This window comes from Hemitrygon akajei, chromosome 26 (genome assembly GCF_048418815.1).
Source record: "Hemitrygon akajei chromosome 26, sHemAka1.3, whole genome shotgun sequence".
Lineage (NCBI taxonomy): Eukaryota > Metazoa > Chordata > Chondrichthyes > Myliobatiformes > Dasyatidae > Hemitrygon > Hemitrygon akajei.
This window is the reverse complement of record NC_133149.1, coordinates 34,988,050-35,013,385: the sequence shown is the minus strand read 5'-3', so window position 1 is coordinate 35,013,385 and position 25,336 is coordinate 34,988,050. Positions and strand designations below refer to the sequence as shown.

Below are 25,336 nucleotides of genomic sequence, written 5' to 3'. Positions count from 1 at the left end.
TGATTAACAGTAATCTTAATGCATTTGCTAATAATTTCAACACACGTAATGCTAAATTGCCCTGTGCTTTGGATTCATAAATGTCTTTTACTTAGAAAAAGAATACTGCACTTTACAGGGGTAAAGCAAATCGGAAATCTGATCATTGATAACTGGCCTGGGTTCAGTTAGCTAATCACAGTTGTAATTAACTTCTTCGCTGTTGACTCTAAGCGAAAATAAGCAACACCGCATCCCCCATAAGCAATTCAACTTCGCCGGTATGGTCCTGGTAACACTGCACTGGTCATTTCTGATATCGCTAATTCGCTTATCACCGGGTTCAGAAAACCCGTATGCTTTAGCAATGCGTGCGTGCTCCGTTTGAAGCTACAAATAGTTGAAAGTAAAAGCTGCTATATCTTCCATGAAAGAAGTCCAGCCAATGATCAGTCGCTGCATTAAAAAAAATTGCAGGAACTGAAACTGAATTATTAATGAGTATGTGAGAAAAAAACGAATGTGGAAGGAATGGCTGTGAACATTCTCTCCGCAAAAATTCCGATGCATTGAGAAAGAAGCGGCACGCCACATCTATTACAGATGCACTTCACGCCAGGACAACGACACAAACGGGATTTACATATGAGAAAAAGAACAGCAGATGCTGGAAATATGAAATAAAAACAGAAAATGCTGGAAACACTTAAAGAGGTTATGTAGATTTGCGTGAAGAGAAACACTTAACGTTTCAAGTTGAAAGCCCTTTGCCAGAACTTGAAAAGAGAAAAACAGTAGTTGAAAGTGCAGCGCTGATGAGGGGGATAGGATAGATAGATAGGACAAAAGGATACCCGGTCCAGGTACAGGCAGGCGGGTCTGGGCCCACATACACCGACAGGATGAGGTAAGTGGGTTTGGTTTGGAGAGGGCCTCTGGTTCAGTGGGTTAATGGGGGTGATGGGAGGGTGATCATACTTAATCTCAGGTTGCGTTTATTGGCATGAGGTATGGTACAGTGAAAAATGTGATTGTAGCTGCATCACAGCCACGTAGGTGTAGGAGACACACAGATCATAAATTATACAAGACAGTGAGGCAAAAACATTGCACACAATTTAGAATAATGGGTGGCAAAAAGCAGGCAGGACGTAAGGAGATATCTAGAAAGATCACCTTGTACAAATGGCTGGCTTTAATACAAATGGAAAAAGCACATCTTTGCAATGTGCTCTGATGGCAGATGAAGTGCTGTGCGGAGCATTGGTATAGCAGCGCAGGAGGCCAAGCCAGTTAGTTCAGAGTGCGAAAGAAATGGAACATTTCAGCAATTCAGGAACAGCTTCGTCCTCTTTGCCATCCAGTTCCGAAATGGATATTGAACCCATGAACACTACCTCTTTTTTTTTGTTTTTATATTATTTCTGTTTTGCACTATTTTTAATTTAACTATTTAATATACATGTATACTTGCTGTAATTGTACTGCTGCCGCGAAGTTAACAAATTTCACGACGTGTGCTGGTGATATTAAACCTGGTTTTGATTCTCACTCTGACATTAAAGTGGTAGACAACAGGGAACTCGGGGTCACTCCTGCGGACTGAACATGAGTGCTCGGTACAGCGGTCACCCAATCTATTTGGTTCTCCGGTGCAGAAATGCTCACACTGGGTACACTGAGGGCAGTATTCGGGATTGGAAGAATTGCAAGCGAATCGCTTCTTCACCTGGAATGGCTGTTCAGGTCTATTGGAATATGGGAAAGCAAGAGACGAAAGGACAAATGATGCAGCTCCTCCTGTTGCATAGGAAACCATTGCAAGACGCAGAGTGGCTGGTGGGGAAGGAAGAGCAGAGCACCACTCACTGGAATTCAGAAGAATGAGGGGTGACCTCATTGAAACCTATGGAATGGTGAAAGGCCTTGATAGAATGGATGTGGAGAGGATGTTTCCTATGCTGGGGGAGTCTAAGACAAGTGGGCACAGTCTCAGAATAGATGGGTATCCTTTTAGAACGGAGATGAGGAGGAATTTCTTCAGCCAGAAGGTGGAAAATCTGTGGAATTTGTTGCCACAGGCAGCTGTAGAGGCCAAATCATTGGGTATATTTGAGGCAGAGGTTGGTAGGTTCTTGATTAATCAGGGCATGAAGGGATAGTGGTGAGAAGGTGAGAGATTGGGGATGAGAGGAAAATTGGATCAACCATGATAAAATGGCGGAGCAGACTCAAAGGGCCAAATAGCCTAATTAGAAACAAAGAAACATAGAAAACCAATACAGGCCATTCAGCCCACAATGCTGTGCCGAACATGTACTTACTTTAGAAATTACCTAGGGTTACCCATAGCCCTCTATTTTTCTAAACTCCATGTACCTATCCAGGAGTCTCTTAAAATACCCTATCGTATCCACCTCCACCACCGTTACCGGCAGCCCATTCCACACACTCACCACTCTCTGCGTAAAAAACTTACCCCTGACATCTCCTCTGTACCTACTCCCCAGCACCTTAAACCTGTGCCCTCTCCTACTCCGATATCTTATGGTTTTATATGGAGCTGACAGGAGTAGCATAATGTTGGCTCACTGCTGATGCATGGTGCTCAGGATTTCCCCTGCCCGGCCAGTGAGCTGAATGTGGGCCAACGCTGTGGGTGAGCAGAGGCTGTTCCACATCTTGACAGGCCGCCAGGATCCTACAGTCTCTGTCATCACTTTATTCTGGAAATGATAGGTGTTGTCTCACACCCCTTAGCTCTCCCCCTGAAGGAAGTTTTTGCTCTGGAATACGCTCAATGGCCAACCATCATCATTGACCTGGTTACCATCAAGGACATCGTTTCATGCTAGGTTCCCATCAAAGCTGCACTGTCAGTAATACTTTTCTATTTATAATAATTCGATAATAACACCTTCTAATGTTGATTTTGTTAATGCTGTCATCCTGAGCACTAAGTGAGGCTCCAGTGTACAACAAGTAAAAAGGCAAGCTCTCTATTGGGTCTTATTGCTCCTTTATTGCTTTAAAAGTTCTGAGTTATTTAGGGTTCTGATGGATAAGCACGGCTCTCACCATCTATGGAAGTGGAACATATGAAAAGTTCAAAGTAAATTTATTATCAAAGTACATATAGGACACTGTAAACAACCTTGAGATTAATTTTCTTGCTGGCATTCACTGTAAATATAAGAAACACAATAGAATCAATGAAAGACTGCACCCAACAGGATGGACAAACAACCAGTGTGCAAAACACAGCACTATGCAAATACAAATATAAGATAGATAGATAGATAGATAGATAGATAAATAAATAAATAAATAAACAAACAAACAAACAAACAAAGAAACAAACAAGCAATAAACATCAAGACCATAAGATGAAGAGTCTTTGAAAGTGAATCCATAGGTGATGGGAACAGTTCAGTGATGGGGTGATTGAAGTTGAGCAAAGTAATCCCCTCTGGTTCAAGAACCTGATGGTTGAGACGTAATAAATGTCCCTGGACCTTGTGGACTTGGTCTTGAGGCTTCTGTGCCTTCTTTCTGATGACAGAAGCAAGAAGAGAGCATGGCTTGGGTGGTGGTGGTCCTTAATAATGGACGCTCCCTTTTTGAGGAATCACTCCTTGAAGGTGTCTTGGGTACTACGGAGGCTAGTACCCAAGATGGAGCTGGCTAATTTTACAACTTTCTGTAGTTTCTTTTGAATCTGTACAGAAGCCCCAACCCCCATACCAGCTGTGATGCAGCCTGTCAGAATGCTCTTCACGGTACATCTGCAGAAGTTTTTGAGTGACTTCACCCAAAGTCAAGGTAGAGCCCAGGTCGCTGAAGCTGTGAGACAGCAACTCTGCTAACTGTGTCACTGTTCTGCCCAGTGTTACCAGGAAAAACTAATTCATGTCAGTCTGTAGCGTACTGGTCATTGGGCATTCCCATCTCTGGAAACTTGATGTTATTTACTTACCTGTCTGCTCAACCCTCCTGAAACCACACACAAGATAACAACCACACACTTGACAAGCATGTGGCCTTCAATGAACATTTGTCCTGACCCAGCAGTCTCCCAGCCCGCACATGTTGATTCCAAGATTCAAGATCCCAATTACCTAACCTGACCCCTGACTGCTGCTCTTGGAATTTGCTCAGTGAGCTACCCCATTTTCAACTTTCCCCTCCCACTCACTGGTACTAAGTTCCTTTTCAGTCCCCCATATTGACATTGGTCACCTTTCCCTTTGTCTTTCCCAATCACCAAAATCCAGTTGTCACTTATAATCCTTTATGAAGATTTATGTTATTCCCTATCTCTTTTGTAATTCATGGCTGAAATTCTGAAGGCAATCTCTTTATTTTAGGAATGAGATTAACTCTGTGTCACAATAACATCTTGAATGCCTTCCAATAGCCCCTGTGGTTAGTTATTTGGTTTATTTTGCAGAGTTATAGAATTCAAGATTTCTCAGTTTTAGAAATTACTTCCTTTATTTCCCTTTAATATTTTCCTTATGTTTGTATATTTGAAAAAAGGAAATTAGGAGATAACATGCTACCACCACTGTTTGATAACTGATCAACAACCTTTGGGGAAGAAACCAAATCTTATTTATTAGTCCACATGGAATCTAATGGGGTCTTCACTGAGGTTGGTTCTAGCATATTTTATTTATTTATTTAGAGATAAAGGACAGAACAGGCCCTTCTGGCCCAATGAGCCATGTTACCCAGCAACCCACCTATTTAACCCTAACCTAATCACAGGACAATTTACAATGACCAATTAACCTGCTAACTGGTATGTCTTTGGACTGTGAGGTGAAACCAGAGCATCCAGAAGAATTCCATGTGATCACGGAGAGAACGTACAAACTCTTTACAGATGGTGCTGGAACTGAACCCCGAACTCCGACGCCCCAAGATGTAATATTGTCGGGCTAACTGTGATACTACCCTGGCACCTCATTGTTGAGGTGCTCCTATAGTTCTCCTCTCCTATTGTTGAAGGAGACAGCCCATACAGATTTGTGTGGCATGAGCAGCTGAAAGCTTGGTTGCTACTGGTAGAGAAGGATTTGGATGAACCAAAGACCAATATTGAAGGTGCACGAAAAGATCACAAAGAACTTGTAGGGTTGTTGGAAAAAAGGAACTTTGAGATATAGGGAGGGGCCGAGCCCATGGAGGGATTTAAATGAAAATGAAAATCTTAAAATCAGAGCATCAATGAAGTAGATTTAGACTCATTGAACAATGGGGTAACAGAGTTGGAAACTCTTCATTGGTTGAAGTAGGAGGCAAAAGTTGCACACAATCCAGTGCTGTTTCATACAGAGGATGGGGTTGATGGCAGGGAATAGAACTTCCAAAATGGATTAAAGATAACTCCTCCGGAATTCCTGAGACTTAGTTGGATGGAATTGTCCTGCCACCCCCCCCCCCCCCCCGCCCCCAGGACTGAATGTTGAACAAACAGCATATAAAAGCAAAAAGTGTGCAAGTACTGATGGAGGCCATGGTAAAATAGAGCTGGGAAACTTTATCACATTAGTAGAAATTTTAACCAACCCACACTCTTTGTACCTGCTCCGACTCCACTCCCCCAAGGGATGGGAGAAGAATAGGTGTGTTAAATTTTTCAGAAATAGGAAGGTCTACACCAATGCACCTAACCCCAGGAGGTGTCTTGTGGAGGAAGGTGATAATTACAATATATTAATATTTCTGTGCTTCAAAACTTCAAAAGTGTTGCAGATTTAAGATCTTCTTGCAGGGTTTCTTCAGGCTATGTGTCTAAAGAGAAGGGAGAAGTACTGACTGTAGTAGATTCTCTTCCCCAGAACTGCTGGAAGACCAGAAGGAATTGGGCTCCTTCATTCCAGGCTTTGCACAAGGAGGCACAAAGAGTTTTCCTCCTCAAAAACTGCCACCCACTTTGTCTCTCCACACTCATAGATTTCCCCACATCTCCATCTCTCCAGCTATACTTTCACCATTTGCCTGTACAAACATCTTTTTATTTTGTTTTATCTTGCCAGATTTCACACCCAATCCATCATTTAAAATATTTATTCCTTAGCAACCATCTACATGTAATAAAAATATTCTCACTGAGGTAGCTTCAATGCTCTCCTCCCTCACCCTCTGCATCAAGCAATTTTTCATCCTTGATGATTTCAGCATATTGATCTTGTTTTGCTTGTCCAATGTTCAATTTCACTCATAACTCCTCAGGAAATGAGGTAGTCCATGCCTGCATTTTAAAGGGACTAGACAATGTTCAGACGTGTTCTGACTAGTGTTGTGATGTCCACATTATAAAATTGACTGGCAATGACTATCTCAAAATGAGTGAGTATAACCTCCTTAATTTTAATTCAATGACATGACTACTGTTGAAAACCACCATCAGCAACCTGGAATTGAACATAAATACTGCAGATGTAAGAGCAGGAAGATAAGCTGGTCACCCCTCAGAGACAGCCCCACTTCCTGACACCCCAAAGCTTTTTTGTCGTCTACAAAGCAGAATCGAGGAGTGCGATGGAATAATCGTCACTTGTCTGAACGAATAATGATAAAGCAGATTCAGATCTATGCATCATGTGCACATTAAAACAGTGAAATGTGTCAACTGACACAACCTAAGGATGTGCTGGGGCAGCTCGCAAGTGACACCATACATTCCAGCACCAACATAGCATGTCCTCAATGCTTGACAAAACAGCATAGAATATAACAAAACAGAACACAAGCAACAAAACAATAACACCAAAACAAGCCCTTTCTTCCCTCTCACCCATCCACACACATGGACAGGCCTCTGGGCCTCCAGTCTTCAACCTCCATGCTTCAGCTTTGACTTCCAACTTCGGTATCAATCCCTGGACTGGCCAAAGACAGGACCCTGAACACCAGGCTCACACTCTGAGCTTGCCGACTCACCCTCCTGCCTCTTGCTCGCAAGATCCAACCCCGCCGTCTACCGGCCTGGGACGGGCCGACATCCACAGATATCCTCCATCACACATCCGTGTCACTGGCCTGCAAGCTTGGGATGGAGGCCGAGACTCTGGATGTCCTCTGTCATCCATCCACATCACTGGCATCAAGCAGTCTGCTTGAGTGGCATCCTATCCAAGAACCAAAACATTTCCACCCTCCGTCATTAGTGCACTGTGGTTACAGACTGTACATTTACAAAATACACTGCAGTTACTTGCCGTATGCAGGAGCATCTCCCGGACTTGGATCTGCCACTGCTGGATGCACCTGGCCACCAGGCTCTTGAGAACACGACATACATGGTTGTCCTTCAGGTCACACGTCATCTGGGCTTGGAAAATCATCACACTGTGACCGCGGGAGAACTTGGATGAGACAAACTGCGGCACTTTGAGGAAGGGGCTAGCCATCACCTTCTCAAAGACAATTATTACTGGGTAATTAGCCCCACGTCCACATCCTGTAAAGGGACCATATAAAACCTAATGATGCTCTCCATCACTTCTGACTTCACTGTCTCTCCTGAGGTCCTCCATTGGTCAGGAGTGTTTCATTGCAGTTGTCTACATGATGTGCAAGCCAGGACAGTACAATATGGAGAGCAAGCCGTTGCCCACGTAGCAAGCTCCCCCTCTCCACACATCTGATGAACCCAAAGGAACGGCAGAGACCGATACAGTTTGGCACCAGCAGCATCGCAGGAGTTACCAGTCAGCATTGGACTCAGTGTATGACTGCCTTAGCAACACCAGCTTCGGACCTTTCCCTTGGGATTTACTCTCAAAGTCTTCCCCTTGAGTGGGTATAGATCAGAGTTTTACTTCTCCTAAATGAATTACCCACCACAGCTGATGAGTCTCATCTGCCCGAGCCACTGGTTTTAAGGGGCCAGTAACCCACTCTTGCCCCTTCTCCTGTCAGTAGAAACAGTTGCACAGGGCTGAGTAGCTCAGCCACACCTGAAGGCCAGGAGCTGGACTTGGTCGTCAGAGGCTATTTGAGACGCACGCCATTGGGAGCATTTAATAGGTAGTGGGAGCTTATTGCCCTGCTAAACCCTCCCCCATCCCCGCTATGACAACCTTAAGGAACTACGTATGAACCCATAGTCTCTCCAAGAACAATTGCCCATACTTACAGTCATCCCTTTGATCTTGCCAGCAGTTCTAGCCTGACTGGTAATATCTCTACCATAGATAAGACTTCCCCAGATCAATGTCTCACTTTGCTGTCCACTCACATCACCCTTCATCTACCCACAGTGGAAGGGTCCCTTTGTCAACAGCTAAATCGCCATCCCTCCATTCACCGCTTCTGACCTGTAGAACCACACTTTCACTTTTTATATCCTAACTCCTTTGTTCTCTCCTATTCTGTTACAATTCTTAACTCCTTTAAATGCATAGGTCCAAGGACAAAAATTGGAAGGAATATGCTAGGTTATGTATTCAGGAGGTGCAGCAAAACTAGAAAATTCACAGTAATACTGAGAGATACAAAGGAACAGAAGAACCTTAGAATGCATGTCAACAGATCTATATTACTGAGGTGCTTAATTAGGCATACAAAATGCTTTATTATATTAGCTAAGACAAAGAGCATAAGAGCTTGGAGGTTATGCTAGAACTGAGCAGGGGAGATCTGATAGAGGCTTATAACATTATGAGAAGCATAGATACAGTAGGTAAACAGTCAGAATTGTTCCCCTAGAAATGTCAAACACCAGAACATTCTCTTAAGGTTGCGGGGGGGGGGGGGGAGGGGGAATATTTAAAGATATATTTAAAGATGACTCAATGGGCAAGTTTTACATTCAGGGAGTGGTAGGTGCCTAGAATGGTTTACCTGGGTTAGTCATGGAAGCAGGATGTTTGGTGGAGTTTCAGAGTTTTGGTGGACATTTGGTGGAGATAGGCACATGGATATGAAGGGACTGAAGGAATATGGATGATACACAGGGAGAAAACATGTGGTATAAATTGGCATCAAGATCAGCACAACATCATGGACCATATAGCCTGCCCATTTGGTACTGTGCTAGTTTCCATGTTTTATTAATTACAGCAATTTACATAAATGTTTACAAAATCAAGACTGGACATGTTAGAAACATAGAAACATAGAAAATAGGTGTAGGAGTAGGCCATTCGGCCCTTCGAGCCTGCAACACCATTCAGTATGATCATGGCTGATCATCCAACTCAGAACCCTGTACCTGCTTTCTCTCCATACCTCCTGATCCCTTTAGCCACAAGGGCCATATCTAACTCCCTCTTAAATAGAGCCAATGAACCGGCCTCAACTGTTTCCTGTGGCAGAGAATTCCACAGATTCACCACTCTCTGTGTGAAGAAGTTTTTCCTCATCTCGGTCCTGAAAGGCTTCCCCTTTATCCTTAAACTGTGACCTCTTGTTCTGGACTTCCCCAATATCGGAAACAATCTTCCTGCATCTAGCCTGTCCAATCCCTTTAGAATTTTATACGTTTCAATAAGATCCCTCCTCAATCTTCTAAATTCCAGTGAATATAAGCCTAGTTGATCCAGTCTTTCTTCATATGAAAGTCCTGCCATCCCAGGAATCAATCTGGTGAACCTACTCTGTACTCCCTCTATGGCAAGAATGTCTTTCCTCAGATTAGGGGACCGAAACTGCACACAATATTCTAGGTGCGGTCTCACCAAGGCCTTGTACAACTGCAGTAGAACTTCCCTGCTCCTGTACTCAAATCCTTTTGCTATGAATGCCAACATACCATTTGCCTTCTTCACTACCTGCTGTACCTGCATGCCCACCTTCAATGACTGGTGTAAAATGACACCCAGGTCTCATTGCATCTCCCCTTTTCCTAATCAGCCACCGTTCAGATAATAATCTGTTTTCCTGTTCTTGCAACCAAAGTGGATAACCTCACATTTATCCACATTAAATTGCATCTGCCATGAATTTGCCCACTCACCTAACCTATCCAAGTCACCCTGCATCCTCTTAGCATCCTCCTCACAGCTAACACCGCCGCCCAGCTTCGTGTCATCCACAAACTTGGAGATGCTGCATTTAATTCCCTCGTCTAAATCATTAATATATATTGTAAACAATTGGGGTCCCAGCACTGAGCCTTGCAGTACCCCACTTGTCACTGCCTGCCATTCTGAAAAGGTCCCGTTTACTCCCACTCTTTGCTTCCTGTCTGCAACCAATTCTCCATCCATATCAATACCATACCCCCAATACCGTGTGCTTTAAGTTTGCACACTAATCTCCTGTGTGGAACCTTGTCAAAAGCCTTTTGAAAATCTAAATATATCACATCCACTGGCTCTCCCCTATCCACTCTACTAGTTACATCTTCAAAAAATTCTATAAGATTCATCAGACATGATTTTCCTTTCACAAATCCATGCTGACTTTGTCTGATGATTTCTCCTCTTTCCAAATGTGCTGTTATCACATCTTTGATAACCAACTCTAGCATTTTCCCCACCACCGATGTCAGACTAACCGGTCTATAATTCCCCAGTTTCTCTCTCCCGTAGCCTATTTAATCTTTCCTCATTTCTAAACATGTCCAGTCTTGATTTTGTGGTGGAGGCAGACACCTGTATCACATTTAAAAGTAGTTGAATGTTACTTAAAGAGCTGTGTGACTTGCAGGGTTATGGATGTGGTGCTGGAAGTTCCAGTCATACTGAGTGGCTCTTTCCCAATGGGAGTGAATGCAAAGCCATGAATGGCCTCCTTCTGTATCTTATGGGTCGAAATGTTTCTACGTTGGACAACTGACTTAGCTACTTACTGCTGGTTATAGCTAGACAACATAAAGCACATCTGAGAGCTCCTTCTGTCTGTCAAAACTGTTCGGTACTCTTTCATATTCTTGGAATACAAAACCAACTCTAGACCTCTTTAATGCAAATCATATTCTCAAACCTTTTGATCTGGTTTCCTCTATTCTCACCTCCAACAGCTGGTGAGGAGCTGATGGACTTCTTTGTCACTAGACCAGGTCTGGCAGATCAGTTTACTCTTCAGGTTTCCTGCCTTTCCCTAGCCTAGTAAGCCTTACTTCCTCGGATGCTCTCCCAGCTATGGCACGTCTAGATTCTCTCCCCATGGTCTCTCCAAATTCACCTTGTCTCTGAAGCACACCATCTTCTCCCTTGACCCTATTCCCTCTAAACTGTTGACTTCCCAGTTATCTTTCCAGATTCCACAACGCTTAATGCTTTAAGTTTGCTCCCATTGGCTAACTCCCCAAATAATCCAGCTATGAATCCCCCATTTTAAAGCTACATGCTCTATCTCTAGACTTCCTTGACTCTCCAGACTTTTTTCCATCAACGAATTTAATATTTTAAAGTCCTTCAATCTGGCTTTGTATTTTATTCAAAATGCACACTTCCATCTGTATGCTGATGGTACCAAAAATGACGACACCTTTGTCTTCTGCCATTTCTAAATTGCCCTGGCTGAACCAAAACTTTGACCAGCTTGATATAGCAAAGATTGAAAACATCTTTGGTCTCTGCCAGAAACTATCCCTCCAGCCACCCTTCTTTCTAGCAACTTGCTGGTTCAAAACTTTGGTGTTCTCAGATGAAGTGTTGGACCACAGTTTAAGCCAAACTTGATGCCTCATCATGAGTTGTGGCCTATATATCTTTATATATCTTTGTATATCTATATATCTTTGCGCATGTTTATTTCTTCCTTGGTGATGTGAATCAGAATCAGAATCCGGATTAATATCACTGATATATGTCATGAAATTTGTTGTTTTGCGGCAGCAGTACACTGCAATACAACATAAAAAACCTATAAATTACAATAAGTATAAACATATATAAACAAGTAACTAAAACAAGTACTGCAAGAAGAAAGCAAAACAAAAAGAAAAAAAAAGTGAGGTTCATTGTCTGTTCAGATATCTGATGGCAGAGGAGGAGAAGCTGTTCCTAAATTGTTGAGTGTGTTGAGTGTGTGTCTTCAAGCTCCAGTATATCCTCCTTGATGGTAGCAATGTGAAGTGGGCAAGCATCAATATGTTGGGCCCAGGATAGATCTTCAGAGATGTTGACACCCATGAACAGGAAACTACTCATCCTTTCCACTCTTGATCCGTCTATGAGAACTGGTGTGTGTTCCCAAAGCCCACAATCAATTCTTTGGTCTTTCTGATGTTGAATTCAAAGTTGTTGTTGCAACACCACTCAACCAGCTGACTAACTCCTCTATACCTCCATGTCGCCATCTGAAATTCTGCCAACAACCTCTCATCAGCAAAATTATAGATAGCGTTTGAGCTGTGCCTAGCCACACATTCCTGGCTGTCGAGAGAGTAGAGCAGTGGGCTAAGCACACATCCTTGAGGTGCACCTGAACTCTCTCTTATCCCAAGCTCCTTTGCTGCTGAAACTATCATCTGTGCTTCATGACATCTCTTTGAACTTTGCAGAGTTCTGTTGGCTGGTTTTCTTCATTGCACCTTCCATTAACTGGAGATCTTCCAAAATTCTTCCATCTTAACTATGACCTTCTAATACTATTGAAGCATATTTGATTTTTTATCATTTTTTAGCTGTTTTTCTTGTATATACCACTATGGTCTCCTCTCTATATCATTTCCTGAAATACTTCTGCTGCTTCAGTTCAGGCCTCTTGGTTATCACCAGACTTTGAGTGGTCCAGAAATGGTAATATGTTTTCACAAGCCAAGCTCTTAAGTTCTCAGATGCTATCTCCCTCTATTTCTCTGCTTCCTAGCCTTCCTTAGATTTCTGTCAAGATCTCCTCCTTTGACCAAACCATATCTATTTCTGTGCCTCAGTGCAATATTTTGTGTGAAAGTACTTCCGGAAACACCTGACACCAGGCAACAGAGTTTAAACCCGAGGCATTTTTCTATCTTTCATCCTCTTTTGAGCCGACACCTTTTATAGCAATAGTTCTTAACTCATGACCCATTTAGCACTGGGTATGGCTCAGATTTGTTTAAATTATTAATATTCTTCTACTTGATCTGCTCTTTTAAAATCAGGATGGTGGACATTTAACAGTATAGAAATGAAAGGTAATATAGAATTTGACTTCGTCTTTTATCATAGGCTTTTCCCTGGGGTTGGGGAGGTCAAAGCTAAAGACCACAGATAGAAGAGGGGAGAAACTTAAAAAAGAAATGAGAAGTAAATTCTTTACACGGAGGGTAGTGAGCATTTGGCACAAGCTGCCAGAGGAAGTGGTTAAGGTGGTTACAATTGCAACATTCAAAAGGCATTTGCATAGAAGGGGAGGGCTTTGAAGAGTTATGGGCTGATTGGGGCACCTTGGACTAGCAGGAAGGATGCTGTGGTTGGCATGGACCAGCTGGGGATGAAGGGTTTGTTTCTGTGCTGTGTGACTCTATATCTCCATGGCAAATTGGTCGTCGGCACTATTTTCATAAGTATCTGTAATCCACTGCAACAGGGGCTAGAAATTCAGCTGACATGCAGCTTTTTAAACTTGATGTAGCGTGATGGAGCATGGGTAGAAGCAGAATGTCCACCATATCCGATATGGCCACGTCCTCCCCTCCAACCCAGTCAGTCTTTGCATGGTGAATGTCTGTACCCTGTTCCTGAACCTCATTGGCTACTGTATGCAGTTCTTTACAGATTGCTACTTCCAATAAAAATGATTTTTTTCAATAATGGAAGACTCAAAGCTCAGAATTGAAACACTGGGGCCAAATCCCACCACGTGCGTGCGCAATGGTGTCCAAATGCACATTTCCATCATAAAAGTAAAAACCACAGTGACTACTCACCATCTCAGCCCCCACCTCATCACGGGGCCCATGGACACCAAGTAGGACCACAACTGAGCTTCCTCAAATGATTGGGTTCTATCAACTCTTTGAACTTCACTAACTGATTGGCCACGGACCTAATTTACCGAGGATTGTGCTGTAGTTGCGAGATCATAGATCTAATCTTCTCCCTTGTAGATCAAGTCCATCATGGCAGAACCAGACAGGGCAAGGGGGTCCATGCTGATGTGAGTAGGTACAAGATCTGAATGGGTAAATTGGATCTATTAGGACAAAGGGGAATGAATCTACACAAAACAAAATCACAGAATTCACATTTTTCTGTGGGAAAGAAAATGAACATTTATTGGGATTGGCAATTTTAAAAATCTGATGTGCAAAATTTAGCCGACATAGAAAATACATTCAGAGCTGGATTCCTCGATATATATAACTGGTAGGCACCTTAGCAGGCTAGCATTACATTCAATAGAAGCCAAAGCACTTATATTAATATTTCATTTTGCATTGTTCGAAAGAGTCACAGTCAGTGTCAGCAGATCCTGGCCCAGGTCTTGGAGAATCAGTCAGGCTCCAAGATCTCCCGGATCCGTGCACTTAAATGGTTCATTATTGCTCTCCCAGCCCTCGTCCCTTTCTGTATCCCCATATCACCAGTAACATCAAAAAGGTGATTACGGGAACCCTTCAGCTTAGATATTAGTGCATGGGCTTGAAATCTTTCAAAAGGGTAGCCCCTGTGCCAACACTACCATTGATACCATCTTAATGCCAAAGGAACTTGAGAGTGGTGCTTTCAGGTGCTCCAGGCTCTACGTTCATGACTGTGACTGACTTATCGAACCCACATTTCTGTTTTAAGAGACAGACACCAGAGGAAAGTAACACGAAATAAACAAGAATGTGAAGGGGGCCAAAATCAATGGAACAATCGATCATTCCGTAGAGGAGATGCAGTCATGCCTGTTCTTTCTCAGTGGCTGATTATTTAACTTTTAGTTCCACAAGGTTGGGCATCCAGGACTTGAAGAAAAGGAAACAAGAGAAGCAGGCTCAGCATCCATGGGGTGTTCAGCAGAAGCCCAGGGGCACTGCACTTTAGAACAGCAGCTGCAAAGAGATTAAGTGAAACAGAAAAATAGATAGATAATTAGAGAGTTTGTCCTTGTATCTGCCCACGCCAGGAGGCAGTAAGACAGTCACCATTTCTCATATAATAAAGAATCCTAAGTTTCATCTTGTGATATAAATGTATCTGAGCTTCTCCAATGGACAAATGTTATCACCTGCAGATTTCTCAAGTGTAAGCATGTTTTGGTCTCACCTTTGTGTCTACTGTGTAAAATGGGTGATTGTAGCATCTTGCTTTGAAGTCACCAGTAACAAATGAGGGGTATCATGCAAAACTTTTAATGTTGCGCAACTGCCTGTTGCACACATGTTGAAAACATTAAGCTAGATCCGTATCCTGTTTCCTATCGTAGCCCAGTCTGTCAATCCTGTTCACAAACAAGAGAAAATCTGCAGCAAGACCTAAGCAACTCACACAAAATGCTGCAGGAACTCAGCAGGCCAGGCAGCATCTATAGAAGAAAGTACCTGAAGGGGCAGGGGATGAAGTAAAAAGATGGGAAGTAAATTGGTAAAAGAGACAGAAAGCCGTGGAAGAAAGAGAAGGGGGAGGAGTTCTTCAGGTTTCACCTATCACCTGGTGTTTCTCTCTTCCCTCCCCACACCTGTTAAATCTACTCCTCAGTTTTTTTTTCTCCAGTCCTGCTGAAGGATCTCAGCCCGAAACGTCGACTGTACTCTTTTTCCATAGATGCTGCCCGGCCTGCTGAGTTCCTCCAACATTTTGTGTGTGTTGCTCGGATTTGGTCTGTCAGTTTCGTTGATGAAAACTGTGCATTGACTCCCATTTAAATGATACCTTTTACATTGTGAATCATTTCAACAGCATAAGCATTCAAGATTTACCATCAAGCACAAATTGAGACAGGCAAAGTTACAAAGGCATTTATAAGGGTCAGCTTGTGAAAGAAGCAAGTGTTTAGTTAAAGATTACTGATTCAAAGGCATGAAGGTTTGTAAGATTGAGAGTACTAGTGGGATAGGGAGGGAACTAAGTGTCCTTAGATGAAAGAATAAATGGGTTCCTGCTTTTGATTAACATTGAGCCTCACAATTCATCAAAAACTAAACCAGCCTCCCTCTGTAGTCACATAGCATGTATCCCCCTCAATTGCTCATATTGTCTCCTCACTGGATCGCAATTGGAGTTATGATCACCAGGTAATCAGCTCATCATGCACATACTAGGGGTGGAGATAGTGTTGGGGTTAGGGTTAGTGTTAGGGGTGAGCAAAGAGGGGCTGATCATTAGAAGTGTTAGGAACAAAGTAAAAATTTCCTGAGAATATCCCATCAAACATTCCAGAGCAGGTACAATGTATTGGGTACAGAATAATTCCAGGATTGAAAGGCTTGTCATATGAAGAGCATTTGATGGCTCTGGGCCTGTATTCACTGGAATTCAGAAGAATGAGGGGTGACCTCATTGAAACCTATCAAATGGTGAAAGGCCTTGAGAGAGTGGATGTGGAGAAAGTGTTTTCTATGGTGGGAGTGTCTAAGACCAGAAGAGAACAACCTCAGAATAGAGGGGCATCCTTTTGGAACTGGGATGAGGGAGAATTTCTTTAGCTAGAGCATGGTGAATCTGTGGAATTATTTTCCATAGGCAGCTGTGGAGCCCTTTGTGTATATTTAAGGCAAGGTTGATAGATTCTTAATTGGTCAGGGTGTGAAGGGTACAGGGAGAAGGCAGGAGATTGGTGCTGAGAGGAAATGGAGGAGCAGACTTGATGGGCCAAATAGACAAATTCTGCTCCTATATCTAATAGTCTAATAACACTCTGTCTACATTGGCCTAGTCCCTCTGAGTTAGGAAGAGATAGTGCTTTGATATACAGTATCATTACTAGGGACCAGTAGTTGGCTAATTTTGTTAGTGGCTATCTACACCCAACATAAGGGAACCACAGTAGCAATAATATACCAGACCCTCACAGTGAACATAGAACAGTGCAGCCCAGAATATTGTGCTGACCTTTTAATCTACTCCAAGATCAACCTCACCCTCCCTTCTAGCTCTCCATTTTTCTTTTGTTCTTTCCATTTTCTTTCAGTGGTACCTTGACTAGCCTCGAAAGGGAAAGTCCGTAGGGATTTGAAACTGTCAGGCTTTTTGACTACTCTTCAAACTGAAATCTGATCAAAGTATCCTTACCTTTCATGACTGAAACTGATTTATTGTACTCTTGCCCGCCGCTGGGAAAAAGACGGCAAGTATAGTTGCCACTATCAGAGTTGCCAAACCCAGTCAAGATGAGATTTACTTGAGTTTCTGTCATGGTTACTTTTGTTCGTTGCTTGTAAGTTGCTGCTACGGCATTTGGGTTGGCGGAGCTTGCAACCACCAGTTGGCTCTTTTCTGAGCGGAAGTCCCACTGATATTTGATGGTCCCAGTCTTTTCCCTGAAGTTGCAGTCAAGTTTCAGATTATTGGTTTCTGATGTGCAGGCAGTCAGGTTTGTGATTTCAAGGCCTTCCATCAAAGGCAACACTAAAAACAAAAATAAAACAAACCTTGTAATATTTCAGTGGTGCCGTTTAAATGTACAACCAAAGGCAGGATGATGATGCTGAGCTTTTTGAATATTGTTTAAGCCACGTTCATCCAGGCATTTATAGTGTCTTCCATTGCACTTGTGTCTTGTAGGCTTTGGGAAGTTAGGAGGTGATCTACTTACTACAGAATATCAACCTTCTCAGATTGCCACAGGATTCACATGGCTGAAATTCAAAAAAGCTACATGTTTAGGAAATCTGTGATAAAAACAGAACCACTCAGCGGCTCAGACAGCATCCACACATGTCACCTGACCTGTTGTGTTTTCACGTAGGTGGTTGATCTAGCTGAACCTCTGTTCAAAGTTAATGGTGGAACTTTGTCTCCATGTTGGTAGTGTCAACAATGGTCACAAAAAAGGTGTCAGACTTCTCCATAGCAGACGACAATCATTACCAGCCACTTAATGACTCTCTCCTTTCTCGTATATAAATTAGCAAGGCATACTTACAATTATTTGTTTAGTTTTACTCATTCTTGTACATTATTAGCAGGAAGACTGAAAGATACAATCTGGACCCTAGTCGATGTATACAGATGCACCATCTAACTGCATCGCGACTTGGTATGATAATTGCTCTACCAAGACTGCAAGGAATTGCAGAGTGTTGTGAACGCAGCCCAGTCTATCATGAAAACTAGCCTCCCCTCCTTTGACCCTAGCCTCCTTCCTGCTGCTTTGGGAAAGTAGCCAGGTTATTCAAGAATCCGGGTCATTCCCTTTACTTCTCCCTTCCATCAGGCAGAAGATACAGAAGCATGAGAACATGTCCACCAGGCTTAAGAAGAAGCTACATGCACAACACACTGGAGGAGCTCAGCAGGTCAGGCAGCATCCATGGAAATGAACAGTCAACGTTTCGGGCCGAGACCCTTCGTCAGGACTGAAGAGGGAGGGGGCAGGGGCCCTATAAAGAAGGTGGGGGGAGGGTGGGAAGGAGAAGGTTGGTAGGTGCCAGGTGAAAAACCAGTAAGGGGAAAGATCAAGGGGTGGGGGAGGGGATAAGCAGGAAAGGTGAAGAAGGAATGTAAGGGGAAAGCACTATGGGTAGTACAAGAAGGCAGAATCATAAGAGAGGTGATAGGCAGCTGGAGGAGGAGGCAGAATGAAACTGGGTTGGGGGAAGGGAGGGGGAGAGAATTACCGGAATTTGGAGAATTCAATGTTCATGCCAAGGGGCTGGAGACTACCCAGACGGTATATGAGGTGTTGCTCCTCCAACCTAAGTTTGGCCTCATCATGGGAGTAGAGGAGGCCATGTATGGACATATCTGAATGGGAATGTGAAGCAGAGTTGAAGTGGGTGACAACCGGGAGATCCTGTCTGTTGTGGCGGACCCCCAATCTGCGTCGGGTCTCGCCGATGTAGAGGAGGCCACACCAGGAGCACCGGATGCAATAGATTACCCCAACAGACTCACAAGTGAAGTGTTGCCTCACCTGGAAGGATGGTTTGGGGCCCTGAATGGTGGTAAGAGAGGAGGAGTAGGGACAGGTGTAGCACTTACACTTGCAGGGATGTGCCAGGTGGGAGATCTGTGGGGAGGGACGTGTGGACCAGGGAGTCGCAGAGGGAACGATCCCTGTGGAAAGCGGAGAGGGGTAGAGAGCGAAAGATGTGCTTAGTGGTGGGGTCCTGTTGAAGGTGGCGGAAGTTGTGGAGGATAATATGCTGGATCTGGAGGCTGGTGGGATGATAGGTGAGGACAAGGGGAACACGGTCCCTGTTGTGGTGACGGGAGGATGGGGTGAGGGCCGAAGTGCGGGAAATGGAGGAGATGCGGGTGAGGGCATCATTGATGACGGCAGAAGGGAAACCACGATTCTTAAAGAAAGAGGACATTTGAGATGTCCTGGAACGGAAAGCCTCATCCTGGGAGCAGATGTGGTGGAGTTGGAGGAACTGGGAATAGGGAATAGCATTTTTGCATGTGGCAGGGTGGGAAGAGGTATAGTCGAGGTAGTTATGAGAGTCAGTGGGTTTATAGAAGATGTTAGTGGACAGTCTGTCTCCAGAGATAGAGACTGAGAGATCGAGAAAGGGGAGAGAAGTGTCCGAGATGGACCAAGTGAATTTGAGGGCTGGGTGGAAGTTAGGGGCAAAGTTGATGAAATTGATGAGCTCAGCATAGGTGCAGGAAGCAGCACCAATGTAGTCGTCAATGTAGCGAAGGAAAAGTTGGGGAGCAGTACTAGTATAGGTTTGGAGCATAGACTGTTCCACATAACCCATGAAGAGGCAGGCATAGCTAGGGCCCATGCAAGTGCCCATAGCTACACCTTTGGTTTGAAGAAAGTAGGAAGAGCCAAAAGAGAAGTTATTAAGTGTGAGTACCAGTTCTGCCAATCGGAGGAGTGTGGTGGTGTTGGGGAACTGGTGAGGTCTATTGTCAAGAAAGTAACGGAGGGCTTTGAGGCCTTCTTGATGGGGAATTAAAGTGTATAAGGATTGGACATCTATAAGGAAGTGTATAAGGTCCCAACCGGGGAACTGGAAGTCATTGAAGAGGTGGAGGGCATGGGATGTATCCCGGATGTAGGTGGGGAGGGACTGAACTATTGGTGACAAAATGGAGTCCAGGTAGGCAGATACACATTTGGTGGGGCAGGAGCAGGCTGAAACTATGGGTCTACCGGGACAGTCAGGCTTGTGGATCTTGGGGAGTGTGGGGCGTGGGAATTATGAGTTTTTTGGCTGAGGATGAAAGGCCTCCGGAGTTGATAAGGGTGGTGATGGTACGGGAGACAATGGTTTGATGTTTTTTGGTGAGGTCCTGTTCCGGGGTAAGTACGAGGAGGTGCCAGAGAGCTGCCATTTGGCCTCAGTGAGGTAGAGGTCTCTCTGCTACCCACTCTTATAAGTCTTTTGAATAGATTTCATACACTATATTCTACATTCCTTTCTATCCTAATCGCTTGTACTACCTTGATGTACTTGGGTATGGAATGATCTCCTTGAATGACAAACAAATAAAAGGTTTTTTTTACCATATTTCAGTACATGTCACAATAACAAACCAACGACCTCCACAATTGATAGTTTTATTCCTTTGCTTCAGAGTCAGGAAAGAAGATGTGATTATTATTTTGAAAATTATTGATATATACAGCAGATTAGGAAATTTGCAAGTGTATTTCAGTTTGTTGTGTCTTATGGTTTAATAGCCTGTGGGTTCTGCAGACCCTGAGTAAAGTTCCGTAAACAGAGTTCTTATTCATGCTGTTCACTCAAATGGTTACAACAGATCTCCTGCAGAGCACATACCTGCCAGGATGGACAGTATGAGCAACTGGTTCATCTTTGGTCTAGGCCGGGAGTCTCCTATAATCCAGCAGTGGTGCCTGAAAAATAATCAAAAATTGTGTCAGAGTTCTCCTGAACCCTAGGTCTATTCTGTTAATGCATCATTTCCCAAAGCAAATGAAACCAAAAGCAACTTTCAAGGTAAATCAAATACAATGCAGATAACCACGTCGGCACCAATGTTTCCAAACGTCTCCTATTCTGGCTCTATTTCACTTGTTCAGTGAGGAATTGAGGATATATAAAAAAATTATTTTGAACCTATGTAACCTCTGGCTAAAAGAATAATTGGGACTGAACAAGAATTTTTGAACTGAAGTAAACTCTGTATTCAGCAGTTAGCAAAAAAAGATTGGCTTATATTAGTTCTCAGCAGGCCAGGCAGCATCTATAGGGAGAAGCACTGTCGACGTTTCGGGCCGAGACCATTCGTCAGGACTAACTGAAAGGAAAGATAGTAAGAGATTTGAAAGTAGGAGGGGGAAGGGGAAATGCAAAATGATAGGCGAAGACAGGAAGGGGTGGGGTGAAGCTAAGAGTTGGAAAGATGATTGGCAAAAGGGATACAGAGCCAGAGAAGGGAAAGGATCATGGAATGTGAGGCCTAGGGAGAAAGAAAGGGGGAGGGGAGCACCAGAGGGAGATGGAGAACAGGCAGAGTGATGGGCAGAGAGAGAGAGAAAAAAAGGAGGGGGGAAATAAATCAGGGATGGGTAAGAAGGGGAGGAAGGGCATTGAGGGAAGTTAGAGAAGTCAATGTTCATGCCATCAGGTTTGAGGCTACCCAGACGGAATACAAGGTGTTCCTCCAACCTGAGTGTGGCTTCATCTTGACAGTAGAGGAGGCCATGGATAGACATACCCTTCTTACTCCATCCCTGATTTATTCCCCCCCTTTTTTTCTCTCTCTCTGCTCATCACTCTTTGCCTGTTTTCCATCTCCCTCTGGTGCTCCTCTCCCCCTTTCTTTCTCCCTAGGCCTCCTGTCCAATGATCCTTTCCCTTCTCTGGCTCTGTATCCCTTTTGCCAATCATTTTTCCAGCTCTTAGCTTCACCCCACCCTCTCCTGTCTTCTCCTATCATTTCACATTTCCTCCTCCCCCTCCTACTTTCAAATCTCTTACTATCTCTTCTTTCAGTTAGTCCTGACGAAGGGTCTCGGCCCGAAACGCTGACAGTGCTTCTCCCTATAGATGCTGCCTGGCCTGCTGTGTTCCACCAGCATTTTGTGTGTGTTGCTTGAATTTCCAGCATCTGCAGATTTCCTCGTGTTATATTAGTTCTCTCTTAATTTGCAGAGAGACATTGAGAATTTGATAAGTAGTACATTGTACCCTTGTTTGAGTAGGGAGGGAGGAGGACTCACCAATAAGGACAGGAATGAATATCCAGCTGTAATTAAATCAGGGCCTATCAAAGGTAATAACTGATAAGGTCTGGACAGAACATCCATCTGTAATTAAACCTTGATTTAGCAGGCTTTCTTATCTGTGACTAAGTTTTGCACCAACAAACTTGGTGGGCATACCAGTTCTAATGACATCTTGCAACAGTAATGTATGGGACTTACGGACTTACTATGTATACTTACTAAGCATACGGCTGTAACCGGAGAGAGTGGGTCCACTTGTCGGATGGTGGCAGTACTTACGTGCCTTCCCTTTGACAACTGGGTCTCAAACTCCTGCACGAGGGTGTGCAATAAACTGTGGTGACAATAAGAAGCTGGTTTCCTGAGTTTTAATCAGATTCGACTTTAACAGCTGAGCCACATTTGGAGATTTCGGCCTCATTCTACATGTTTAAGCTCACAACCCCAGCTGACACTCCAGAGGTGGTGAAGCATGCCCTCATGGGTGGATGTAAAAGATCCCACATCACTATTCAAGATAGCTCAAAACACTTAAGACATAATGAAAAATGCTTTCTCTCTCAACTTACACTAATGTCATTGTAGTTATTTTGTCATGTAAGTTATGTATAATTTATGCTAATTTATGTTTGCAATGTACTGATCTGCTGCTGCCAAAAGCTACTTACCACTGTATTTATACTATGTGTATGTATGCCTGTGACAATAAACTTGAACTTGAAAAGGAACAGCTTAATATTCACCCCTTGACCAATCTCACCAGCAGAGTTCATCTGTCATTATTTCAACATTGTTTCCGTGAGATCTAGCTGTACATGAATTGAGCATTGTGGTTCCTGTGTTGAAAACATGACACCCGGGCTTTGACAATGGCCAAAAATTGTGAAAAATGCTTTTAAAAATACAAGTTATAAATGAAAAGCAAAGCCTTTCCTCCACATCAGCGCAATCGCCTTCCCAGGAACATGGGGAACATCAGTGTCACTGCACCATTATGTGGGAAACAATGCTGAAAAAAAACTGATCAAAATTAAAACATTTCTAAAAGGAGGGACCAATGTCTTGTGCAAACCCAGAAAACATTGGCAAAGAATGCATTTCCTGCATAATAGATCATGGAAAATTGAACACTTAAGAGGCACAGGCAAGTTCAAAAGACCACTGAGCACTTTTTGGAGTTAAGAAGCAAATCATTGCAGATACTGGAATCCTGAAACAATAACTTTAAATGCTGGAAATGCTGAGCACGTTGGACATCATCTGTGGAGAGAGAACCACAATTACAGTACTGTTTCAGGAGGACATCTTTCTCAGATGAAACACCAGCTGTTTCTCTCCAGTCCTGTGGCAAAGATCAACAACCACCTTATTTTCTTAGACTGAAATGCTCACACGAACCTGCCCCTCCCAACAGAAGCAGAAATATGAAGCAAATGTTTACAGGCATTAAAGAGGTGGGCCTGGACCAGGAGGGGGAGGGTTGGTTTAGAGTCAGGTCAGGGCTGTCCTGAACGGGAATCGGTGGGAAAAGGGAAAGAGGGCAGATCGACTAGGGATGAGTATCTCAGGGTGGGAGATGGGGTTGATGGGGCGTGTGGGGGTCGACAGTGAGTGGGAGCTGGAAAAGAGGTGGGTTGGCAAGAGTTCGGCTGAGCTCTCCAGGGTGTTGTGGCTGAGAAAGAAAATGGATGCAACACACACAAAATGCCGGTGGAACGCACCAGGTCAGGCAGCATCTATAGGAAGAAGCACTGTCGACGTTTCGGGCCGAGACCCTGGGGTGATTAGTAGAGTGGGCTTGAGTAAAAGGGAATTTGGAGCGCGATGAGTCCATTTCCCATGGTGGGGGCGGAAGGAGTTAAGTCTGTAGGGACCAGGGTCAGCGATGAGAGAGATGGGGGGCAATAAGAGTCTCTTATGTTGACATAAGAGACTCCGGATACTGCTTGACGGGTCGATTCCTCAGTAGTCTGCCTTTTGTCGTAGCCGGAACGCGAATTATTATCACTGACTTAGATTGACGCGGAATTTGTAGTTTTGCGGCATTGCGAAGACCTAACATTACTATAAATTACAAACAATAAATAAATTGTGTAAACAAGGGGAATTGCCGATCTTGGATGTGGTGAGCGGATTTGAGGTGGAGGGGGATCATTAGACCCGAAAGTGACTTCATTTTCTTTGGGTTGGGTGAGTGGGCATAAACAGCAAAAAACAGGGCGTTTCTTAAACATGCAACCAGGCTGCCCACCCTGAGGCGCGGAGAAGGAACCTCTCTGACAGATCGACCCTCGGGATTTATTTCCCCGCATCACTCGTTCGCTTCCAACCGAGTCCACATTTTTTTCCTCTCTGTTTCATCCGCCCGCAGCTTTTTCCTATAGATTTAATCTGCAGAGCCCGCCGTAACTTCAAACCGACAAAAACAGAAATTTCGGAGACTGAAAGCACAAACCAGAGGTTAACCTGCACTAATTTTACATTAAAGATATAAACCGTCGCCGATTCATTTATTTATTTTGACTCTGCCTACATGCGGTTCAAAATGTTTCAGTTTTTCAAGATTAATAGCTCGCTGGCGACAGTGCTACTTAATGTGCCGCTCTCTATTCTCCTTAATTCATTTACTTCCCTGTTCCCCTCTTCTTCCCATTCCTCCTTCTCCGCTGTAATTTACCCTCCTTCCCTTCCCTCTTCTGTACTTGCAGTCGCCTTTCCTTTTTCCACTGCAGCCACCGCAATCCCTCAGCTCACTCTCCCTTACCTGGTGCGATCTCGCTTCCTGCGCTACTGAAAGCTCAGCTTCGCCCAGCCTTCGATGTGATTGCCTCAGTTTTTGAAATCGGAAGCGAAATGTGCAATCGCGAGGATCCTGTAGAGATTTTAAAAGCTCCAGGAAAGTTCCTCATTGCAGCACTGACTGCAGTGTCAGCTGATACACACGCACGCCCATTTCCTGCTAGAATATTAAGTGATCGCTCCTCTCAGACATTATTACCTGACTACGTCTGGATTCAGGTTCGGGATCTTCCCGGCATTTTCCAGAGATCTCCATCCGACGCATTCCTGCGCATTCAGAACGAATGCATATATACATATAATGCGTTAGATCTGAACACAGTATATATTATATAAATACATCTCAGCAGGGCAGGCAGCGGCTGTGAAA

At 43.8% G+C, this 25,336-nt stretch overlaps 1 protein-coding gene across 2 annotated transcripts; it reads right to left on the bottom strand.

The window, feature by feature from the left end:
* Positions 1-14,114: 14,114 nt before the first annotated feature.
* Positions 14,115-25,097, bottom strand: LOC140716864 (thy-1 membrane glycoprotein-like). Of its 2 annotated transcripts, none has more exons than XM_073029857.1 (4): positions 24,932-25,097; positions 20,756-20,832; positions 17,088-17,423; positions 14,115-14,908 (listed from the first exon to the last, which is right to left on the bottom strand). In XM_073029857.1, exons 2-4 carry the CDS (start codon positions 20,787-20,789, stop codon positions 14,787-14,789), a joined length of 492 nt encoding a protein of 163 aa, XP_072885958.1. In that variant the 5' UTR covers positions 20,790-20,832; positions 24,932-25,097; the 3' UTR covers positions 14,115-14,786. The 2 variants fall into 2 exon arrangements, with proteins under 2 accessions (XP_072885958.1, XP_072885960.1); XM_073029859.1 differs by lacking the exon at positions 24,932-25,097 and adding an exon at positions 24,419-24,557.
* Between the last annotated feature and the right edge of the window lie 239 nt (positions 25,098-25,336).